This window comes from Sarcophilus harrisii, chromosome 2 (assembly GCF_902635505.1).
Source record: "Sarcophilus harrisii chromosome 2, mSarHar1.11, whole genome shotgun sequence".
NCBI classification, from domain to species: domain Eukaryota; kingdom Metazoa; phylum Chordata; class Mammalia; order Dasyuromorphia; family Dasyuridae; genus Sarcophilus; species Sarcophilus harrisii.
Genome location: NC_045427.1, coordinates 472,939,047 through 472,961,294, shown reverse-complemented (window position 1 = coordinate 472,961,294; position 22,248 = coordinate 472,939,047). Strand labels below are relative to the sequence as shown.

At 34.4% G+C, this 22,248-nt stretch overlaps 1 protein-coding gene across 1 annotated transcript in view; it reads left to right on the top strand.

The window, feature by feature from the left end:
* The window catches only part of LOC100929190 (liver carboxylesterase 1-like), a 40,798-nt gene that overhangs the window by 5,179 nt on the left and 13,371 nt on the right, over positions 1 to 22,248 (top strand). Inside the window, exons 4-9 of the mRNA XM_003759047.4 lie at positions 2,475 to 2,608; positions 7,490 to 7,643; positions 12,132 to 12,236; positions 13,834 to 13,938; positions 15,392 to 15,430; positions 19,511 to 19,651. Of these exons, the coding sequence (XP_003759095.2) occupies positions 2,475 to 2,608; positions 7,490 to 7,643; positions 12,132 to 12,236; positions 13,834 to 13,938; positions 15,392 to 15,430; positions 19,511 to 19,651 (678 nt within the window). The remainder of the gene's footprint in view (positions 1 to 2,474; positions 2,609 to 7,489; positions 7,644 to 12,131; positions 12,237 to 13,833; positions 13,939 to 15,391; positions 15,431 to 19,510; positions 19,652 to 22,248) is intronic.

Genomic DNA, 22,248 nt, shown 5'->3' with positions numbered 1-22,248 from the left:
AATCACTACCATGAGGTTCTGGATTTTTAGTTTTCACAGTTAATTCTAAGAGGGAGATCAGGGAAGAGGTGTCATCAATGGTTTGTGCTCTGGTCCTTACTCAGATAGAAGCCCAACTCCCTTGAAACGACAAACACTCCCCCCAGCCCTGGAACTGGAACCAAAACTGAGTAATGAGCAATAGATTGCTCAAAAACATCCAGTCCTGTGCCCATTGCCAACATGGTGGCCCCTTGAATTTTCTTTCTGACTAGTTGTTTTTATCTTTGAAGAGCTTCACAAATTGCTGCTGTAATCATTGCTATAGCCTTGAGGGCCACAGCTGATGTTATTGTTGTACTTTACATCAAAGAAGTCCCCAATTCAGGTTCAGGGACCTCTCCTTCTGACTTCTTATGTTATCTTGGGCTGGGAAAAAGGCCTCAGCCTAATCTTTTGTTGACTGAGCCACACTAGACTGTAATCTCTTCTTTACCCTTGAACTGCAACTTGGAACTGAGCAATGGAAGAAGAAGCTGCCAAATGGTACCTGGTATTGTTCCCATCACTGGCAAAAGGGTCTTTTGTAATATTTTTCTGACTAGTGTATATTCACTTACTATCTTTAGTTCTATTATAGCTGCTTCCAAGACTCACAGCTCAACTGCCTGGCCAGTCCCTCCAAAGCTTCTTCTCTTTGCTTCTACCCACTGCCCAATGTCTATAAGCAGCCTTTTCCCCTCTCCAGTCCTTTTAAACCATCCTAGGTTGGAAAAATAAGAAACTGTGACTTTTTTTCATTGTCCTACTCATAATATGATATAGACATTTTAAAAAAGTTGATTAAAGGATTAGGGTGAATGATCTCACCAGAAATCCTCAGTACTCCATCTCTAACTTAAGCACTCTTAATCAATTATAGGACAGTTTTGAGTGCCTTCATAATCTTAGATAGTTTCCTCTAGGGAAGTCATGAATTTTAAGGAGGGGGAATACATAATTATTTAAATATCACTGTTTTGGGGGGGATAATTTTATGTAGTTTATGTTATGCATTTAAAATTTTTCTGACAAGGTTACCATGGGTTTCACCAAACTGCCACTGGAGTCCATGATACATACAAAAAAGTTAAGAAATCCCCATTAAACATGTAAGTATAATTTCTCAGGAATGAAAAGACCTCAGAAGTTTTCTAATAAAACTCATACTTGCACAGGAATCTCCCCAATAACATATCAGATAAGTAGTTATTTAACATCTGTTTGAAGACTCCAATGGTGGTGATGGTGGGGCAGAGGGAGTGGTGATGGTGGTAGTATGTGTGTGTGTATATGCAAAACAATTACCTATTAAAGCATTCTATTTTGAGAATTTTGTTACAAAAAAAATTTCTACTTTTCTCCCATTTTCATTCTTTTTTTATTTTAACCCAAAGGGCAAACAAAATGAGTCCAAAACTTCTTTTTCATGACAGCCCTTCAAATCCTTTAAGATAAGCTATCATGTTCTGTGATGACCACACATTTTTAAAATCAGCCAGAGTCAGGAATTCAGGTTAGGGGAAAATCTTCGATCTTTATTCTTTGTGGAGGTGAAGGGGGATGGCGATAGGAATGTGAGCGGCTGTGACACGAACCTGGTCAGCAGTCTCTCTCTGTCTCTATCCCCACCCCTCTCTCTTCACCCACCAAAATCATCCCTACATCATTTCCTATACAATACATCAGAACTTGCACAAAGAGTGGGTGGGGGCCATTCTTTCTCCAAGCATATATTAATAGAGTATGGTCCAATTATTATTTAGCCTCATGTGCTTGGGACCTCAGTGCATCAACTCAAGCTTTAGCCCATTACAATGTTCTTCCAAAGTTTTTCCTTTTTCTGGCTTACACATATCTACTTTATTTAACTGACTCAAATATGGAAAGTTCAGGAATATTTTCTTTTTCTTCTTATCAAAAAATAAATTTTCCAAATCAGTTAGATTATTAAAGCTTTGAGATCTGCTTTATTGTTTTTTTCTGGATTGGTTTCTTATGATAATATCAATGGAGTGGAATTATTTTAGAAAAGTTTAACCCAAAGAACAGAGGTCCAGGAAAAATATAATGACTTTCTTAAGCTGCCTGATCCATCTTAGCTTCCCTCCTCCCTGTGTGTGAGACTCTATTAGAGGAAATACAATTGTAAAATCTGAATTAAAAAGTACTTTAGAGATTATTTAGTCCAAACCTTTACACACAGGTGGCCAACTTACAGAATAGAAGTGTTTTCTCAATTCACATAGCAAATTAATGATGGAATCCACATTAGAATATAGTTTTTCTGGCCAGTATTCTAGGATTCATTACAGCAAACTCTATCATCTCCGTAGAGATCTCGAGAATCTCCGTAGTTTCAATTATTTGGCCTCAATGATTTAAGCATGTGCTTTCTGAGGTTCCTTTTTATTCAGGGATGCAATGATCAATAAGATTCTTCTCTTATTCCACAGGTGATGGTGTGGATCCATGGAGGGGCTTTTTTGGGGGGTGATGCTTCAACTCTTGATGGGACAAATCTCTCAGTTCTGGAGAATGTTGTAGTGGTGGCTATTCAGTACCGCCTGGGAATCTTTGGATTCTATAGGTAAGACTTAGAGTGTGGAAACTTACTTACACAAAGCAACCCATGATGCTTCTAAATCTGAAATTTTGAAATTGTTGTGGCACTTCTCTTAACAGGTTTTTTTTTTAAATAATTATAACTTTTTATTGACAGAACCCATGCCTGGGTAATTTTTTTTTTTACAACATTATCCCTTGCACTCACTTCTGTACCAACTTTTCCCCTCCCTCCCTCCACCCCCTCCCTTAGATGGCAAGCAGTCCTATACATGTTAAATATGTCACAGTAAATCCTAGATATAATATATGTGTGCAGAACCAAACAGTTCTCTTGTTACACAGGGAGAATTGGATTCAGAAGGTAAAAATAACCTGGGAAGAAAAACAAAAATGCAAACAGTTTACATTCATTTCCCAGTGTTCTTTCTTTGGGTGTAGCTGCTTCTGTCCAGCATTGATCAATTGAAGCTGAATTAGATCTTCTCTTTGTCGAAGAAATCCACTTCCATCAGAATACATCCTCATACAGTATCGTTGTTGAAGTATATAATGATCTCCTGGTTCTGTTCATTTCACTTAGCATCAGTTCATGTAAGTATCTCCAAGCCTTTCTGAAATCATCCTGTTGGTCATTTCTTACAGAACAGTAATATTCCATAACATTCATATACCACAATTTATTCAGCCATTCTCCAAGTGATGGGCATCCACTCAGTTTCCAATTTCTGGTCACTACAAATGGGGCTGCCACAAACATTTTGGCACATACGGGTCCCTTTCCCTTCTTTAGTATCTCTTTGGGGTATAAGCCCAGTAGTAGCACTGCTGGATCAAAGGGTATGCACAATTTGATAACTTTTTGGGCATAGTTCCAAATTACTCTCCAGAATGCTTGGATTCATTCACAATTCCACCAGCAATGCATCAGTGTCCCAGTTTTCCTACATCGCCTCCAACATTCATCATTATTTTTTCCTGTCATCTTAGCCAATCTGACAGGTGTGTAGTGGTATCTCAGAATTTTAACAGGTTTTTTAAAAATATATTTAATTATCTGATCCTGGGAGATAATATTTTTCTTTCTTTTTTCCCCTTGGGTACATATATGGGTTTATTGGATTTTTTTTCCATTATATGATCTCTTTGGATTTACAAATTGTGGCAAATAAGATGCTTGGTGCATGATGAGCATATAACAAATATAGTCAATATTATTGCAAGTCTACAGTGGACCATCTATTTCTAGAGAGTATAAGTTCTCAGTCTAGTTCAATAAGCATTCATTGAATTATTGTTTTATATTGGCTTATTCCGTAAATTTGTTGAGTATCTTCTATGTGTAAACTATTCAATTCAGTGAAGCATTTATTAATTGTACAATATGTGCTCAATTCATGAGTTATGAGTAGAAAACAAAGATATGTTTTGTGCTCATATTGCTTTCCCCTTCCAATATACAGCCTATTGGAGGAAAGATAAATAAAAAACAAAATGAGAGATAAGTCTGAAGGAGCAGTGCAGACAAAGTTTCTATAAATAAACCAAAGAGGAAGACACCATTCTCACCTGAGAGAAGGAGATCAGGCAATGATTTATGAAGGAGGTAATCTCTGAGTTGGGCCTTGAAGGAAAGAAGAATTTTAATAGAGTAAATGGAGTGAATTTCATTCCAGATATGTAGATGTGTTAGTAAACTCTTGAAGATAAGAAGTCAGGATGAGAAAATAATACAACTAAGTCTGTTTACAATGTAGAGTATGTGAAGAGAATTAGTTTTGAAAGAACGTTAGCTACTAAGTAAACTAAGTCAGATTGTAGCTAGCCTCCAGTTCCAGGATTAGGAATTTGTTAGCCTGAACAAAGGGAGACACTGAAGTTTTTTACTAGAGGAGTTACATGACCCTTACAGCATATTGGGAAGTTTACTCAGTCAGAAGAATGAATGATGAACTAAAATGGTACTAGACACGAGGCAAGTAAAGTAACTAGGCATATAATAAATTTTTAAATATTTTGAATGCTGGTAAAACAAAAATTTTGGCAGTTCCTAGAAGTGTAGAAAAAAATTTAAGTGCAGGCTTAACTTTTAAAAAGTCTACCATTTTATGAACAAAGTGTAGCTGTTTGGAGAAGCTTGTTAACAGGAAGAATTATTCTATATTTTCAGTGTATATGTATGTGTGTGCATATGTGTATATATTTGTGCACATGTGTGCATGCAAATAGGGAAGAAAGAGGAGACCATGGTCTATGTTGGCAGAAGATGTATCCACACCTTTGGAAATCATGACTCTTTTGAAATATAGCTCGTTGGAGTATTTGTGATCCCAAATTGGTGATCACTAGCTCTCCACTTATTTTCTATGTATCCTGGGATAGCTTGGTTCATCTTTCTGATCCTTAGTTCCTTGAGCTTCCAGAAAGGGGATTGGACTGCATGATTGATTTCTGAAGTTATCATTATCTCCAAATAATTGATCAGATTATTCTATTCTGTGGGTCTTTATTTGCTTAAGACCATATCTCATGAGCACCTCATTAAGATGGTTTTATTTACTAGTTATCCAAGTTACAGAATTCATTGAAAGCAAAAGTAACAAAACAGCAATAAGATCACCACTTTCCATAAATCTGTCCACTTTTCCCCATAATTACATATATAATAAAGAGGAAGAATTAATGTTTCTGACACATAGCCTTCTTTTTTCTATCACTGCATCTTTGAAAAAATATTCCTTCTGTTTAGATAGTACTATCTCCTCTTAACATCTTTCAGAAGCCCTTGTTTCCTTCAAAGCTCATTTCAAGGACAACCTCTTATATGATACCTTTTGAAGCTCTCAGCTGTTATTGCTTCTTTACTCCTTTAAAATCACATTTATTTACTTTGTACATATTTTATGCTTATTTGTGTACATATTGTTTCCTTTAACAAAATAAAATCCTTTTGGAAGCAAGGATTATTTGGATCTTGTCTTGGTACTCTCAGTTATTGATAAGTAAGTGCTTTAAAATACTGCTGATTGACTGAAAATCAAATCACTGCCAAAAGCTGTATTGTCCCTTTCGGGTGTTCTCCCCACTCTTTTTGCTGAGCATAACCTTGTCTCTGCCAGACTGCCCTACTCTTTTATGGTGAATGAGCTCTACTTTCACATCATATGTTGGACTTTACCTTTTCATGTTGTCTGCCAGACTCTTTGGTCTTATCTAACATCATTCAATGCCTGGCCAGACTCTCTTTTCCAAGTATAACCTCAATTGCTCTCACTAAATAGATATTAAGTCTGAAGCCACACATCAATCCAACAACCAAAAAAAAAACCCAGTGGAATGTGTTCAGACTGAGACTGACTTGCTATTTCCAGTATTTGTTACTATGTTAGTTCATTAAATGGCTTTGCTTTCCATGAATTCTTTAACTTGGATAACTAATAAATAAAACCATTTTAGTGAGATGCTCATGAGATAGGGTCTTAAGCAAATAAAGACCCATAGAATATAAATCAAATGCACTTTTTTTTCCTGAGGCAGATTTATAGTCTATAATTCTAGACAATATGTGGGTAAATTAGAAATTTTCTTTTAATTTCTATTATGTCCCAGACTGGGGAAATTTCAGGAACTCTTCTCAAAATAATGCCATAGAAACTATGTAAAAGCTAGGTAATTAAAGTCCTAATCACTTTCAAGATCCTGACTAATTGAAAAGGAGATATATAAATGAAGCTAGGTCAAAATACTTGAAATATGTGATTAAGTAAAGCAGATGAGCTATACTCTTTTCTTTACTATTTTCTCAGTAGTGTGGAGGAAAGTGGAAATAAATCTTCTATTGTTTATCTCTGTTCAGCACAAAATGCTATCTCACTAAACTGAGTATTAATAAGGCAATTTTTGATAAATAGCAAATGAGAATTACAAGCCCTAATAATTCTTCACTACTGGAGTTCAGATGAAGTAGCAGTTACCACTGGCTTAGATCAAGTTCAAATTTCCTGTTAGAGATAGGAGGAGAATTGTGCCATTTGAATAGACAGGATGGAAAGATATTCAGAGAAGAAAATGAAGAAAAGACAATAGCATGGTATATTAGTGAGGAAAGCAGAGATGATCACCAAAGATATAGAGATTTCACCCAAGATTTATTGGTGATGGAGATCAATAATACTTATCAAGTTGAGGACTTGTTGGGGCCAGGAAGTTGACAGAAGAAAATTGGAAGACCTTCATCAAATTATATCTAAAAGAGAAAACAGAATCTACATATAGAGTTAACAATAGTAAAGTGGTAAGTAACCAGAATCTAGATGGCATACTTGTTAGAGTGCTTGGGCTGGAGTCAGGAAGGTTAATCTTTATGATTTCAAATCTGGCCTTAGACATGTAATAGCTGTGTGAGCCTGGCAAAGTAATATAACCCTGTTTGCCTCAGTTTCTTCATCAGCAAAAATGAGCTAGAGAAGGAAATTGAAAACCACTCCTATATCTTTGCTAAGAAAATCCCAAATGGGGTTATGAAAAATTAGATGTGACTGAAAAATGTCTGAACAATAACAACAAAAGCTGACCACACACTGGATGAGTTTAGGATTATTCCATATTTCCCATAATGCCACTTTTTCCACCTCTTTATAAGGTTTGAGCCTCACCACCACTATATGTGGTAAGTGTTGTTGATATGTCCATTTTATAAATTAGGAAACAGGTTGAGAAAGATTAAGTGATTTATTCATGATGATAAATTGTATCTCCTAGGCCACATTTTGGGTATCTTCTGACTATTAGTGAATCTTTCCACTTCATCTCACTTTTTCCCATTTCCTTCCTTGCTACTATAATAGTAGTTGTCCCTTCCTTTCTTATCATTCATCTTCCTCCTCCTTTCTTCTCTCCCTTGTAGCACTGGAGATGAACATGCCCGAGGGAACTGGGGTTATTTAGACCAAGTGGCTGCACTCCAGTGGGTCCAGAGGAACATTGTAAACTTTGGAGGAGACCCAAACTCAGTGACCATCTTTGGTGCGTCAGCAGGAGGTATCAGTGTTTCAGCACTGGTGAGTTTTCATGATTCCATGCTTGGATTCAGGAGGCCAAATCCAATGTTAAATAAACATTAAATAGCTTTGTTTGTTTGTACACAAATATAATGTTTATTTGTACAAAGTGCAAGCTCCAACTACATGTAGATGCTGTTAGAATTGACTGCTAGGTGCTTTAGTTCTTCCACAAGACCACGTGTGATTCTAGGCAGTGATTACCTAAGCAGGTAATAAAGTAGAGAGGACAAATGTTAGACAAGACTGACTATAAAAGTTTAACAGTGAAGGTCTATGGAATGATAAGCTTATTCAGTTTGGTAATATGCTATTTCTTTTATAATAACAGTAACAATTTATATTTTAAAAGTACTTAAAATTACTTTCCTAATAACTATCCTATGATGAGAAAACTGAATTTCTTGGTGATAAAGTGACTTGCTTAAAGTCACATAGTTATAAGGAGGATTCTGGAAAGATGGCAGAGAAAATTCCAACCTCTCCAGATTGACCCTGCCCCCCCCAAAAGCAACCCCAAATTGCACTTCAGGAAGACAGTGAAAATCATATAAGACTTGGGGCACAACTGGGGGCCTTCTGGGACAACCTGAGAAGGCCAGAAATAAAACCCCAGCATGAAGGATTAATCCATTTGAACTGAAAATACTTCTAGGCCAGCTCCTTAGAACCACATGAAGGGAGACCTGAGGCTATCTGGGTTTGGGGATAGCCTTAGCCCAAAACATGAACTTCCACCTTCAGGACAGCAAGAAGGGGAGAGGGGTCTGAGTCTGGGAAGAATGAGGGAACCTTGACTGAGTAGGAATGCCAGGCCAGGTGTGTTGCTAAGGCAGGGCCCTAGTAAGATGGAACAGCACACAGGGAGTGCAGAAGCAGTGGGACAGGGACACAGAAGGTGGATTTTTTGATTTTGGCTTCCATGGCCTTGGTTTTGGGATCCAGAGGGGACATCTGAAGTGAAGCCAGAGGTGATGGTTAGAGGCACCCTGTTGCTTGGGATCCCACTTCAAAGTGAATGAGTCAGGCCCACAGATGGCATCATAGAGCGGTCTAGCTATGACCCCAAAATTTGGACACCAAATGTGACAAAATCCAGCCATTCAAAGGAAAGTCTGGATATAGGAAGGGAGATAGAAAGAATGGTTTGCTTTTTCTCAGTGGTTATAGAGAGAAGGAGATGATGGAGTAGGCTAAGTATGTGACAGGCTGTACCTTTGAGGGAGAAGCTTAGCCTTAACTGGTTGAAGACCTACTCTAGTTTCTGGCTTGATGGGATATTGTTCCCGGTGGCTATAATAAAAGACCACAAGTTCTGGAATATTATATATTGACAATCAAAAGAAGAAGGATTACAGACAAAAATGTTATATTCAGAAAAATTAAGCATATTAAATGAAAAAATGAATATTGAATGAATGTCAGATTTTTAAGATTTTGTTTCAAACAATCTGAACTCAATAGAAAATCCAACACATGAGAGCCAATATCAAAAACTAATTTCAAAGGACTCTATAAAGACAATTTGTTTATGTTCTATATGTGGAAATGTGAACCATATGTCAAAGTTTAACATTAATAATTGGGTAATTCAAAAAAAAGATTTGGATAGAGCTGAATATGATGCGACTCCAAAAAAGCAAAAAATGTCTAGGAAAAGGTAAAAACAGTAATTATGTTTTATGAATGAAGTTTGCTATTTTTTTCTCCCAATTTATTTTATAGGTAAGGAAAATAAGGTAATCAGGGTTAAGTGACTTGCCCAGGGTCTCACAGCAAGTGAGTGTCTGAGGTCAAATTTGGAACTCAGAGTAATCCAGACCAATGTTATCTCAGTATCCTTTGATCAGAAATGGAAAGTGTTGTTTTCTTTTCTTGTAGGGTCTTCAGAGTTAAGCAGTGTCTACAACAATGTTGATGACTATTATTTGCTTTTTTACTGTTTAATTGTTATCAGTCTCTTTGTTACCTCATTTGGGATTTTCTTGACAGAAAAACTGGAATGGCTTGCCATTTTTCCCTCTGGCTCATTTTGCAGATGAATAGGCTGAGGCCAGCCAGATTGGGTCACTTGTCCAGGGGTCACACAGTTAGTGAGTGTCTGAGGCCAGATTTGAACTCAGGAAAATGTCTTCTTGACTCCAGACTTAATACTTTATTTACTGTGCCATCTAAATGTCTATGCCAGTTTTTCTTACGAGACAATACAGTGAACTACTGTTCCTGCCATCTTTCTTTTCAGAGCACATTTTTATACCCCCTGCTCAGTCACTTCTACAAAGTTTAGAGAGAAGCAAGCACCAGATATTCTCAAATTTGCTTCTAAATATCCCGTTAACGAGAGACCTTTATCCCAATGTAGTCAGGGTCAAGCTTTGGGGAAGAATTCTTTCCTCAGCATCTCTCATCCTTACTCTCTCTCAAGGAAGTGAATTGTTTGGGGAATGATGGGAAAGTTCTTAGGAAGGGGGATAATCTGGAGCAGGATCCAATAAGAAATTTTACTGGATCATCCTTGTTTGCAATATGATAAACTTGTAGGATCTGGGACAAACCTCTGAGATCAATCTTTATTCTTTGAGGGCCTTCCTGCTTTGAAGAAACCTCTCTCTTTGATAGGTTTGTCCTGGGCCTGCTCAAAGCATTATCTCCATATATGCTTTTGTTGTGATAAGTTTAGCTCTCTGTCATCTTGGCCTGTATAAGTGCCCAGAGCATGGTCAATAGTCATTCCCCTCTATTTGGTAGCAGCTATCCATGATTATTAACATTTCAGAATCTTCACAAGGGATGAGTAAGTCTGGGAAGGCACTGCTGGGGATGGTCTCTGTTGGTTTTGGCCTCTGTGTGTTTGTATAAGTGAATCACTTACAAAGCATTACTAGGGAGGAAAAGGACAAGTCATGGCTATAGGTAAAACGTTTATGGTCTTAAGATCTAAAACTTAAGACAAAACAAAAAAAATCAATTTTGTTTCTGTTATCTTATTTATATTGTTAGAGTTATTGTTTGTGGTCTTCTTTTGGTTCTGCTAATTGCATTTTTTATTAGTTGAAACAAATATTTCTATATTTCTTTGAATTCCTTATTTCTCATTTCTCATTACAAAACAATATTCTTTTACATTCACAGCCATGATTCTTCAGACAATTCCCTAATTTTACAAATAATAATTATATTGCAATGAATATCTGATTCCTTGAATCAAAGGTTTTCTTAGCAGCATGAAAATTCCTAAGTGACAAATATAAAAAAAATATTAATTGCACTAGATAAATTTATGAGGTCAGTTAGTAAAACAACTAGATTTTATAAATTGCTTACTATTTTCTAAGTGCCAGGGATACAAAGACAAAAATAAAATCAGACTTCCCATCATAATTCTATTCTTTCCAGGAAGCTAACATGCTTATTTATAAACCCAAATAGAATCTATACAATAATAAATGTAAGTATGAGATATACAAAGAAATCTTGAAAAACTATTATGAAATAATGCAAAATGGAAAAGAAAACGCTGAAATTGATGCACATTTTCTAGGATCATATGGGGGAAAATATTTTTAAGCATTTTTTAAGATCTACTTTGAATTATGTTGAAGTGTTTTTAATTAGTGATTTTGGCATCTGGAGCAAGCATTTAGAAATATACCCCATAAGTAAAAAAAGTTAACATAAATGAAAGAGGGGGGTAAAGGAAGAGAGAGACAAAGTTAGAAATAAACAGACTTTGTGCTAGAGCTAGTTATTGGGACTATAAAGACAAAAAAGAGAATTCCTGTCTTTGAGATGCTTATATACCATTAAAAAGAATTAACTGATACAGATATAATTGATCATCTGATTTTAGAAATCCTCCATTGGGTTGCATAGGAGAGCTCCACAGACATGAGATAGGGAAGAACTCAGTTGAGGAGAACTGGCCAAGAGGCAGAATTTTGCTTTTTGGAACCTTCCAACTTTAACTCTTTGCAGAAGTGTTCATATTATTTTATTACTTAAAAGAATTTCTGATGAGGAAAGTCCCTCTTTAAAAACAAATTAACAATAGAGGTGCTAAGAAAGTGTTGCTTGTTCAGCATGTGTCAACAATAAGACTTAAATTCAACTTTTCTAATTTTAAGTCTGGCCCTCTAACCACACTACAGGCCCTTTGATCTCCATTTTTATCTAATTATGTTTTGTAGCAGGGACTATTCGTGTCCAACCTGTAGCAGAGCATTCCAAGCTTGTACTGGTCTGTTAGCTGCAGTTGGGCACACTAACTCAATTCTAACATAGCCATGTCATTTTGATCCTCTTCAAATAAAAAGGACAACAACTAACCAACCAACAAACTAAGCCTCAGTTTTTATGTCAATGAAGGATTATTGTCAGCATTCTCCCAGTGTCTTGAGGCAAAGCTACAATTTTTCTAACTTCCTTATAGCTTCTGGTCCTAAATCATAATCTAACTTCCTCTTTCCTTTTTTTTTTTCTTCCCCTCAGGTTCTTTCTCCTTTGACGAAAAATCTTTTCCACCGAGCCATTTCCCAGAGTGGAGTTGCCCTTATGGAATCCCTGTTCAGTTCTAACATTAAATCAACAGCTGAGGTTGGCTTTTGGCATTATATGACTCTCCAAAAACTTGACTGCATTTATAAACATTCAAGATTTAGAGTTATCATGAATATTAAAAATAATTTAAGGTACCATCTCAGTTTACAGAAATAAAAATTGAAGTGCTGCATAAAGAAATGATTTATCTGAGTGACAGAGGAAGGCCTTTTAAAAACTAAAATTCTTTAAATTAGTAAGAATTTATCTTTTTCTTCCAATTTACTTTCCCTCTAGCACAGAGGAAAAAAAAAGTCTTGTAATAAACTTGCATAGTCAAGCAAACATTTCCAGAATGGCTAAATTAGAGAATGTTTGTCTTCTTTTGCATATTAGTCTGTTTTTCAGGATTAGACAACACTCTTCAGCATCAGTACTTTGAAATTATTATTGATAATCTTGTTGATCTGAGTTCTTAAATTATTCAAAATTGCTTGTCTTTAATTTTTTTTTTTGAATTGTACAAATTGTTCTCCTGGGTCAACTTACTTTGTGTTCAGTGCATACAAGTCTTCCCAGATTTCTCTGAAACCATCACTTTCATCATTTCCTGGAGCAAAATAGTTTTCTATTACATTTATATACAATAATTTCTTACCTATTCTTTATATGTTTGACTTTATGAAAAGCTTTTCTAAGTTTGTTTGTACATATAGCAACTTTTCCTCATTTTAAAAATCACTTTGTGCATATAGCCTTAAAAGAGTTATATCTAAGTTACAGTGTATGTCAAGTTTAGTAATATTTCAGCAATAGTTTTAAATTTGTTTAATTTCACAGTGCCATTAACTGCATCAATATTCTTTCCTGAAGCTTTTTCAACATCTATAATTTTCTATTTCTTATCAATTTCACCATTCTGATGGATGACCTCAGAGATACTTTCATTTTTCTAATTGTTGCCAATTTCAAACATTTTTAAATGATTTTTAAGTAGCCTAGATTTTTTTTCACTTGAGAATCAACTTTTCACATATTTATAATTTTCCAATTGTTGGATATTATATATTCTTATACATTTGAACCAGTTCCTTCAAATATCTTAGAAATGCATGCTTTATGTGAGAAAGTTTTAACAGAGATTTTTTTTCTACTTTACTGTTTCTTTTTTTAATCTTTCCTGAGCTGTTTTTTTTTTCATTAAAAACAATTATATAATCAAAATCATTTATTTATTTCTTGTGATCCTCTCTGTTCCTTGTTGGACCATGAACTCTTTCCCTATTCATTGATTTAAAGATGTAATTGTCCTGTACTTTGTTTATGGTATGGCCTTTTATATGTGGGTTATGAATCCAGTTAGTCCTCATCCTGATACATCATATGAGGTTTTGATCTAAATCAAGTTTCTATCACACTGATGCCTACTTTTCCTAATAGTTTGTCAAATAGTAAATAAGTCCTTACTCCAATTTTTGAGATCTTTGAGTTTGTTGCTTCAGCAAGTAATGCACCTAGTCTATTTCTGTGACCTTAAATCATAAAGGAAGGGTCAAGACTATTTGAATCTCATTCCTCTGACTTCCATTATAGGATTTTTTCCACTGTACCATGTCACACCTTCAGGAATATAAAGTTTTTAATTTTGTTGCAGAAAATTGCAGCCTTAGCTGGGTGTAAAACCAGCACTTCAGCCAGTATGGTTCATTGTCTACGGCAGAAGACTGAAGAAGAGATCCTGAACACTGCTCAAAAGTTGGTAGGTGACTTTAGAAATCTGACCCTTTATCTCTTTAAGAAGACCCATTTTACATGTTTACTTCAGATGCTTTAACTCCTCTGAGCAGCTTGGATAGTCTGCCAAGGATGAGAAACATTGTTGGACAAAACTACGGATTAGTGACGTAGGAAGGAATGTTTATTTTCACCAGGAGCATAATTGACAATTTTTGCATCTTTGAACATTGCTAGGTAGAAACCTTGGTTTGGGATGCAATGTGTGAGGAAAAGAGGTGTAAAGACCAGGGAAGGGCTTACCCTTTTACACATGAACTAAGTATTACATTATTTTTTTTTAAAAAAAATATAATGTTTTTAGATGTTCCTCTGGTCCTGAAGAATACAAGTATTGAAAGCAATCTCTTTAGTATCTTGGAAAAAATTCCTGATTTCCCCATCTTAGTTACAGGTATGACTTTTACAAAGGCCCCCCAACTCACCTTGTTTAAATTGAAAATCACCCAAGTGATGATCTAGAAAGGGTTTTACAGCGTTCATTTCTGATATTTAGATACTTTCACTCTCATGGCCGATTCAGAACTCTTGGTGTCTCTCCTCACACCAGTTCTATATAGTCAGAATTTCTGGAAAATTATTACTGTGGAGAAGACTAAAGTGTGTGTTCTTGGGTTAGCAGGGAAAGGAGGTTTTCCTTGGAATTACAGGGAATGTAGTATGTGCTGTTGCTTTGCCTGAGGAAAAGAACCTTCATTACATAGGTCATTCTCCCAGAAAGTTATCTACTGTTCATAGTGAGATCAATTTGACAAAGGACTAAGAGAATGTTCAAATGTCCAAAACAAAATACAACTTTGGGATAACTATTTAGATCTTCTCAGGTCCTAAACAAATTGATAGTGATACTTGCTCAGATAAGTGAAGTCCAAGTAGTTTGTTGAACCAAGAATGATTTGTATAATTGATATAATTTATTGCTTTGTGCACATGAATTCAGTTTGTTAGAGACTAGTAGATAGCTTTTAGAGAATCCAGTCATTCAGTGGATTCAGACCAAGGACTTCACCTTTCAAAAGTTTTCAAAATGCTGCATGGCAATTATGGGATAGTTTCTGCATGAATTTCAAGATTAGATTATATTTATTGAAAAATCTGGGCAGAGTTCAAGCATATATGCTTCTTCTGGTTTTTCTTCCAGAGGTCTTAGTTGGAGGAAGCATAGGTAAAAGAAAAAAGAGCTGTAGATCCTCAGGGGATTGCTCCAAGTTGGAATTCTAAGAGGCTTTGTGACTCTCTTCCAGGATCACATAGCCTGACATTACTTCTGTTGTGAAGGGCAGGGACCAGAAGTCACATGTATTTCATTCCTGAATCTAATCTTGACAAAGAATGAGAAAAAACTTAATTGGTGAAGCCCCCATAAGCACTTTCTGGGAAATTTTACTCACTTAACTTTCTTTTGTCTGTTTTCACAGGGACTATTCACCTTGGATTTCCAGGGAGATCCTACACAGGTTGGATATCTTTTTTTTTTTTTTTTTTTTTTTAATTATTTGGGTCTTGATTTCTTTAAGCTCCAGTTAAACAAAAGGAAGGCAGCCCAGTTTGGATAGTCATTTCAGTCCCATTCCTGTTAGGAGCAGTCTGTCCCATTCTCAGGTTATTGTCAGGTAGTAATCTGAAAAATTACATATTAGCCACTACTGAAAATGCCCTCTTCAAGAGGTCAAGGTTATTCTTTGCCCTTTTTAGAGCAGCCCCTAGGGAAACCCTGATGTGGGCTTAATAATTATTTCAGAAGTTATGAGAAAACTTGGCAGGGCTCCAGGCAAGGAGGGCTACGATCCTAATGTCAACCACCTTTTATATATCCTATAAGGATAATGCCTATAACTGCTAGTAGAAGTCTTTACTTTAGGCTAATTGTTAAATGTAAATGTTGGGGGTGAAGAATAATTGGTCCCCATCAATTCCAACATTTTCCCACTCCATTTGGTAATAATTAATTTTTCCCCTAAGCCTACAATTTCCATTACCATTTGTTTTTTCTGAGGCAATTAGGATTAAGTGACTTGCCCAGGATCACACAGCTGGGAAGGGTAAAGTGTCTGAGATCAAATTTGAACTCAGGTCCTCCTGACTTCAGGGCTTGTGCTCTATCCACTATGCCACCTAGTTGCCCCTCTAGGGTCATTTTAAAATTAAAATTATCACTTAAATCGTATTTATTCTTGGATTAATCAAAAGAGAATAATTTCCCTCCAATCCCTGTCTCTACTTTTGGACTTTTGATTTTTTTTAAATTCTAAATTGATTTATTCAATATTTCCCCCAGTTACATTTAAAACAATTTTTATACTTTTAAAAAAAATTTCAATTCCATATTCTTTTTCTTATCCCCATTTGCAGCCCCCATTAAGTAACTATATGTGAAGTTTTGCAAAACATTTCCATAAAAATCATGTTGTGGAAAAAAAAAAAAAAACAAAGATCTACCCTAATTTAAAAAATGCTCAAGTTGAGAGAGAGAGAGAGAGAGAGAGAGAGAGAGAGAGAGAGAGAATGCTTCAATCAGTATTCAGACACAATCAGTTTTTTCTCTGGTTATGGATAGGATTTTTCATCATATATCCTTCAGAATAGTTATGGATCATTGTAGTGCTGACAATAGCAAAGTCATTTACAGCTGGTAATCCTACAATATTTCTATTATTTTATATACAGTACATTCCACTTTGCTTGAGTTCATAGAGGATTTTCCAGGGTTTATTGTTTTTTCTGAGAACCCCCTACCCATCATTGCCCATAGAACAATAATATTCCATGACAATCACATACAACAATTTATTTAACCATTTCCCAATTGAATTTCCTTTTTTTTTGCCCTGAGAACTATTGTACAAATATTTTTATACATAGAAGTCTGTTTCTTTTTTTAAAAATCTCTTTTGTATTTGTGCCTAGTGGTATTGCTAGGTCAAAGAATATGAATGCATTTATAATCCTTTGACATAAATAATATCTTTTGATCATTTATTAATTTGGGGGTGATTCTTTTATATATATATATATATATATATATATATATATATATATATATATACATTTGACTCAGTACTTTCTGTTTGAGAAATAAGGCCTTTTCAACTTATTTCAAAATTCTTTTTTATAATAACTATTGCTAACTGTACTCTGGACTTTTGAATTTCCAGAATCTTACCCCATCCAAACTATCCTCATGTAAATGTTCTTTCCTCTTAGCCTAGTTGCCACATTGAATTCAGGTTCCACAATCTGTCTTGCATTAGTGCCATTATGATAAAGTGCAAAGGACCCCAGATTAAAAATCAGGTATTAGGAAAGTATATAAAAATCCTGACTGTCACTTAATAATCACTATAGTTTGAGATCTTACTTCCTCCCTGACTCTCAGTTTCTTTCTCTTCAAGAGAAGGAAACATAGAAATGTTAAGTTATAGATGACAATGAAAGTTTTGAGAAGAGGGACTGCTTAGATTTTATCTTTGTGTTTCCCATGACTAAATCACAATAAGTACTTGATCAATATTTGTTGAATAAGAGTTAGTCTAAACTATCTCTAAGTCTCTTTTATCTCTAGGAATGAAAGAGTTTATAAAGCTTTTCAGCCAAAGTGATCTCATTTATAATTATTCCTAAATGGCTATGATTATGACTAAATGAAAAAAATTGGCTTTCAGCATGATTTATAGGTTAGGAAATTTTATATACATATATAGTTTAATTCCTATAATCACAGAATTTAAGAATTAGAAAGACTAAAAGTAGAATGAGAGATAATGGGTTCCTCTTTTTTGGAGAGGAGATACTGATATGATGACTTTCAGGCATATGCTAGTGGAAAATTCTTTCATTTCTGAGTTGTACTATTTAACTTCTTGAAATCAATTTCCAATTCCTAAAGTCTCTATTTTGTTTTTTGTAATTTCTACATATTGCTCCTAATTCTATCATAGCCAAAGAAAACAAATCCAATCTCTACTTTCCATGAGAGCATTTTCATACATGAACACAACTGTCAATAATCTCTCTTAGTCTTTAGTTTTTAAGCTAAAGATTCCAAGTTTCTTCAGTAAATTTTCTTTGATATGAAATTGTGGACCTTCACCAACTAGGTTTCTTCTCTGTGGAGGCTTTGTTTACATTTCCTGTATATACTTTTGAAAATATTGCAGTTGGTTGGGGAGTATGCTATGTCACTTCAGACAACTCCTATTTTTCTTACTCATTGGCATTACTTTTCTTTCTATCTTCAGAATTTTATTCTTGAGTCATCCTTCTTGGATTGACTTTCCCTATAGAATTTATGTCTATCCCAGAAGCAATTAGGTGGCACAGGGGTTAAGTTGGCTAAAAAGTGGAGTGACAAAAAACTGAGATCAAATATGGCCTTAGATACTAACTGTGTGACCCTTGCCAAGTTATTTAAACCTATTTGCCTCTGTTTCCTCATATATCAGATGAATTGTAGAAGAAAATGGTAAATGCCTAAAGAGTCACAAAGAGTTGAACGTGATAGAAAAAATGACTGACAAAATATTTTAATTGAGTTAATCTAAGTTGACATACAACTACAACCAACTTGTTTTGCTTTCTTCATAATCTTATAGAGCACAGGAATCAATATCCTCATTTTACATTTAAGTTAACTGAGGTATAAAGAGTGCCTTGTACATAGTCTGATAACTATATAAATATTTGTGAATATATGGGTATATACAATCATGTATATATTTGTGTATATTTTTGCATCTGTGTACATACATGTGTGTGTGTATGTTCACAGGAGGGGAATGTCTATATGGCTAGTGAAAGAGACTAACCGCATCTGTGAACCTGATTTGCGTTTTTTGTAATTAAAATATTTCAATATCATTGCTTTTTTGCAAACATTTATGTTTTATTTTATATATTCAAAAACATTCTGAGGAGTCCATGTCACCAAAAAATGAAAGAATTCCTGGGTTAGAATATTCAGGGAAGATTTGTTACTAAATGTAGCACTTAAAACATGGTGTGAAAAAAACTAGTGGAGAAACTGGAAACTAGTATGGAAGAAAATAGGTACAGACCTAATACTGTATACCACGATAAGGTTGAAATGGGTTCATGATCCAATGGGTTCATAAAGAATGATACTATAAAAACATGTTGTAAAAAAGATAGGAAACCATTCAATACTTTTCATTTTGCAGTCAGAACAATATTTATTATGAATTAGTTTTTGTAACCTGATGTTTTCTTCACATTTTCCCATGTAAACTGAATTAAGTTGCTTGCTTGGTTTTCTTATACATTTTGTTCATATCAGTTATAAGACAGCAAAAGTAATTGATTCACAAATAATCTATAGTTGAGATAAAGATAGTACCTATGAAAGTCCTTGTGGTTTAGAATAAAGTTTTAGGTTCTTGTTCCTGTTGATCTCATCAATGGATTGGGAGGATGTGTCACTCCATAATTCACAAAAAGAAGTTCATTCAAAAGTCATATAATTTAATTCTTTTAAGATTAGCATGAGAAAAAAGTTTGTATTATTATTTTTTTTCTTTCAGAAAATCGTATTGCCACCTACAGTTGTGGATGGAATATTTTTTCCCAAAAGTCCCAAAGAGCTCCTTGCTGAAAAACAGTTCAATCATGTTCCCTATATTGTGGGAGTCAACAGTGATGAATTTGGCTGGATACTTCCAACTGTGAGAAAATTGTGTTTCTTCTTTATTCTCATGTTTTTTCTGTCTCCAGGACCAGGAATTCTCTACTAGTTGACTAAAGAAAAAATTTTCTTCAATGTGAGGGGACCATTCTGTGCTTTTCTTCCTTAGCATAGGATTATATTTGTAAAGAATTTCTCTAGACAGTAGACAAGTTACTGGAAGTACAAATCTGGTATTTTGTACTCTCCAACTCAAAAGATCAGTGACTTTAGAGACCATTTAGTCTAAATACTTCTTTTTGCAAACAAGAATACTAAGACCCAAAAAAAGAAAGAAGTATCAAGGGGTTACATATAAGTTACTGGCAGATATAGGATAAAAATTTAGGCCTTCTTCCTTTTGGGGTTTTTGTTTGCTCTCTTCAACTCCATAGTTGATCTTAGTTGATAATGAATGAGTCATTGAAGTTTATTGAAATAGATCACTGTTTTAGTAAAAAAAAAAAAAAAATTACTTTAGCAGAATAAAATTATCCAAGCTGGGTTAGATTAATTCATTCAGTTAATAAATAACCACAAAACCACAGGAATATATGTTTTTGATTATAAAAATATAATTGCCTCACTTTTATCCAAATGATAATATCCTAGGGTTTTTATTGTGTCTAGAAGGCTGGCGAAAGAACAGCTTCCTGATCATTAAGGCTTACATATTTTTGATTATACATTCTCTCATATCCCCTATATATCCAAGGTTATCTTTGTAATATTTTTCAAATATTCCACTTTCTCTTCCATCAGCACTTTGGTGCATGCCCTCTGCCCTCATCAACTCATATCTGGACTATTCTAAGAGCTTGCTGATGAGTCTGCCTGCATCAAATCTCTCTTTTTATAAGTATACTAGTTAGGCACCTAAACTTTCCTCTCTCAGAACTTAATAAATCCATCCAAAAAATTAAAAAAGTAAGGGGCGAGGATTCTGAGAAGATAGTAGAGGAGGTTAGAAATTTACAAGTTTTCCAGATTTCCCTACAAACAAGACAAAATTGCCACTATCACTTATCTTTATCATTGGAATAAGATAATAAGCAAAATTTTCCTCAAGGAAAATGTAAACTGGTTAAAAACAAATAAAAGTTGGGCCCCAGAAGAACAATAATAGACCAAAGTCTTGAAACATTATATATCAGAGTTATGGCCAAAAGTATCATACCCAGAAACATTAGACATAGTCCTGAATGAAAACAAAACAAAACAAAACAAAAAAACATTCAATGAATTGTAGACTTTCAGGATTTTGTTACCAAAAAATATGAACTTAATAAAAAAAATTATATATAAGATCCAAGAGAAATAAGATCAAAAATTAACCTCAAGGGAGTCAGTAGAAGCAACTATTTATATTTTATATGTGAAAATGTAAAACATATGTATAAATTGTCATTAGTAAGTGAGTAGTTTGAAAGAAGATCGGGGTAGAGTTGAGTATGATGTCATTCTAAAAACAAAACTGCATAGAAAAACATTAAAAATTGGTTAGATTATATGAATGATGTGCAATAGTAAGAATTAGCACAGAAGAATCAGATTGAGGAGAGAGCTGGCAGAATCCTATTCATACTGAGAACGGGTTAGAGGGATATATATATATATATATATATATGAATCTAGTAGAGTATAGAAGTCTTATAAATTGAAATAATGGGAAGAAGAAATAGGATAAAGGGAATCTATAAGGGAGTATATATTAATGGGAATGGGATAAAGAAGGAGGAAAAATGGGAGGAGAGGCTGAAAAGGATCCTTTGAGTGGGGATAGCTTGAGCAGAGCAAGGCAAGGTAGTATATAGAAATAAAGTTGAAGAGCCAGCAGGGATAGAAAACATGAGATATATTCCAACATAATAATAATGATCAGGAATAGAATTTATTAGAAAAAAGTTGGAGTTGTAATCATTGATTTCACACAAAAGTTAAAGTTAAAATAGATTCAATCAAAAGTGAAAAACAGGGAAACTATACTATATATGTCAGCCATATTAATTAATATCTTTAGACTATTTAAAACAACTAGATAGTTGAAGATTAGAATATTGGTATGATGTAGGAAATGATGAGTTGTTGGATTTAGGAAAATCTGGAAAGATTTGGACCTAAGAAAAACGTTATCCACCTTCAGAGAAATAGGGAATAAACAAGCATAGTACAACTTTACATAAATGTATATGGATGAGTATATATGTGTGTGATTATTAATATCTATGTGTGTATGTGTGTGTATATATATATGCATTTGTGTATGTATGTATATATGTAAAATATACCCACACTTAACTGTAGCATGCTTGGGAGAGATGGGGGAGAAGGAAAAAAGAATAAAGTAAAAAGTACACAGGAAAGGAAAAAAATAAAACAATGAAGCAAAAAAAATAAAAAAGATGGACAATACAATGTATAGTATTTATTATATATGTTTTCTTGAAATGGAAATTTATTATTTATATTTTGAATCCTCTCATATTTTTCTGTGCATATAAAATGTTTCCTTTTTCTGTTTTTTTTTCTTTTTGCTCTTTAGTATTTAGATTTCAAGTAAATACATTATTTAAAAAAAGAAAATTAAACAGGGAAGAA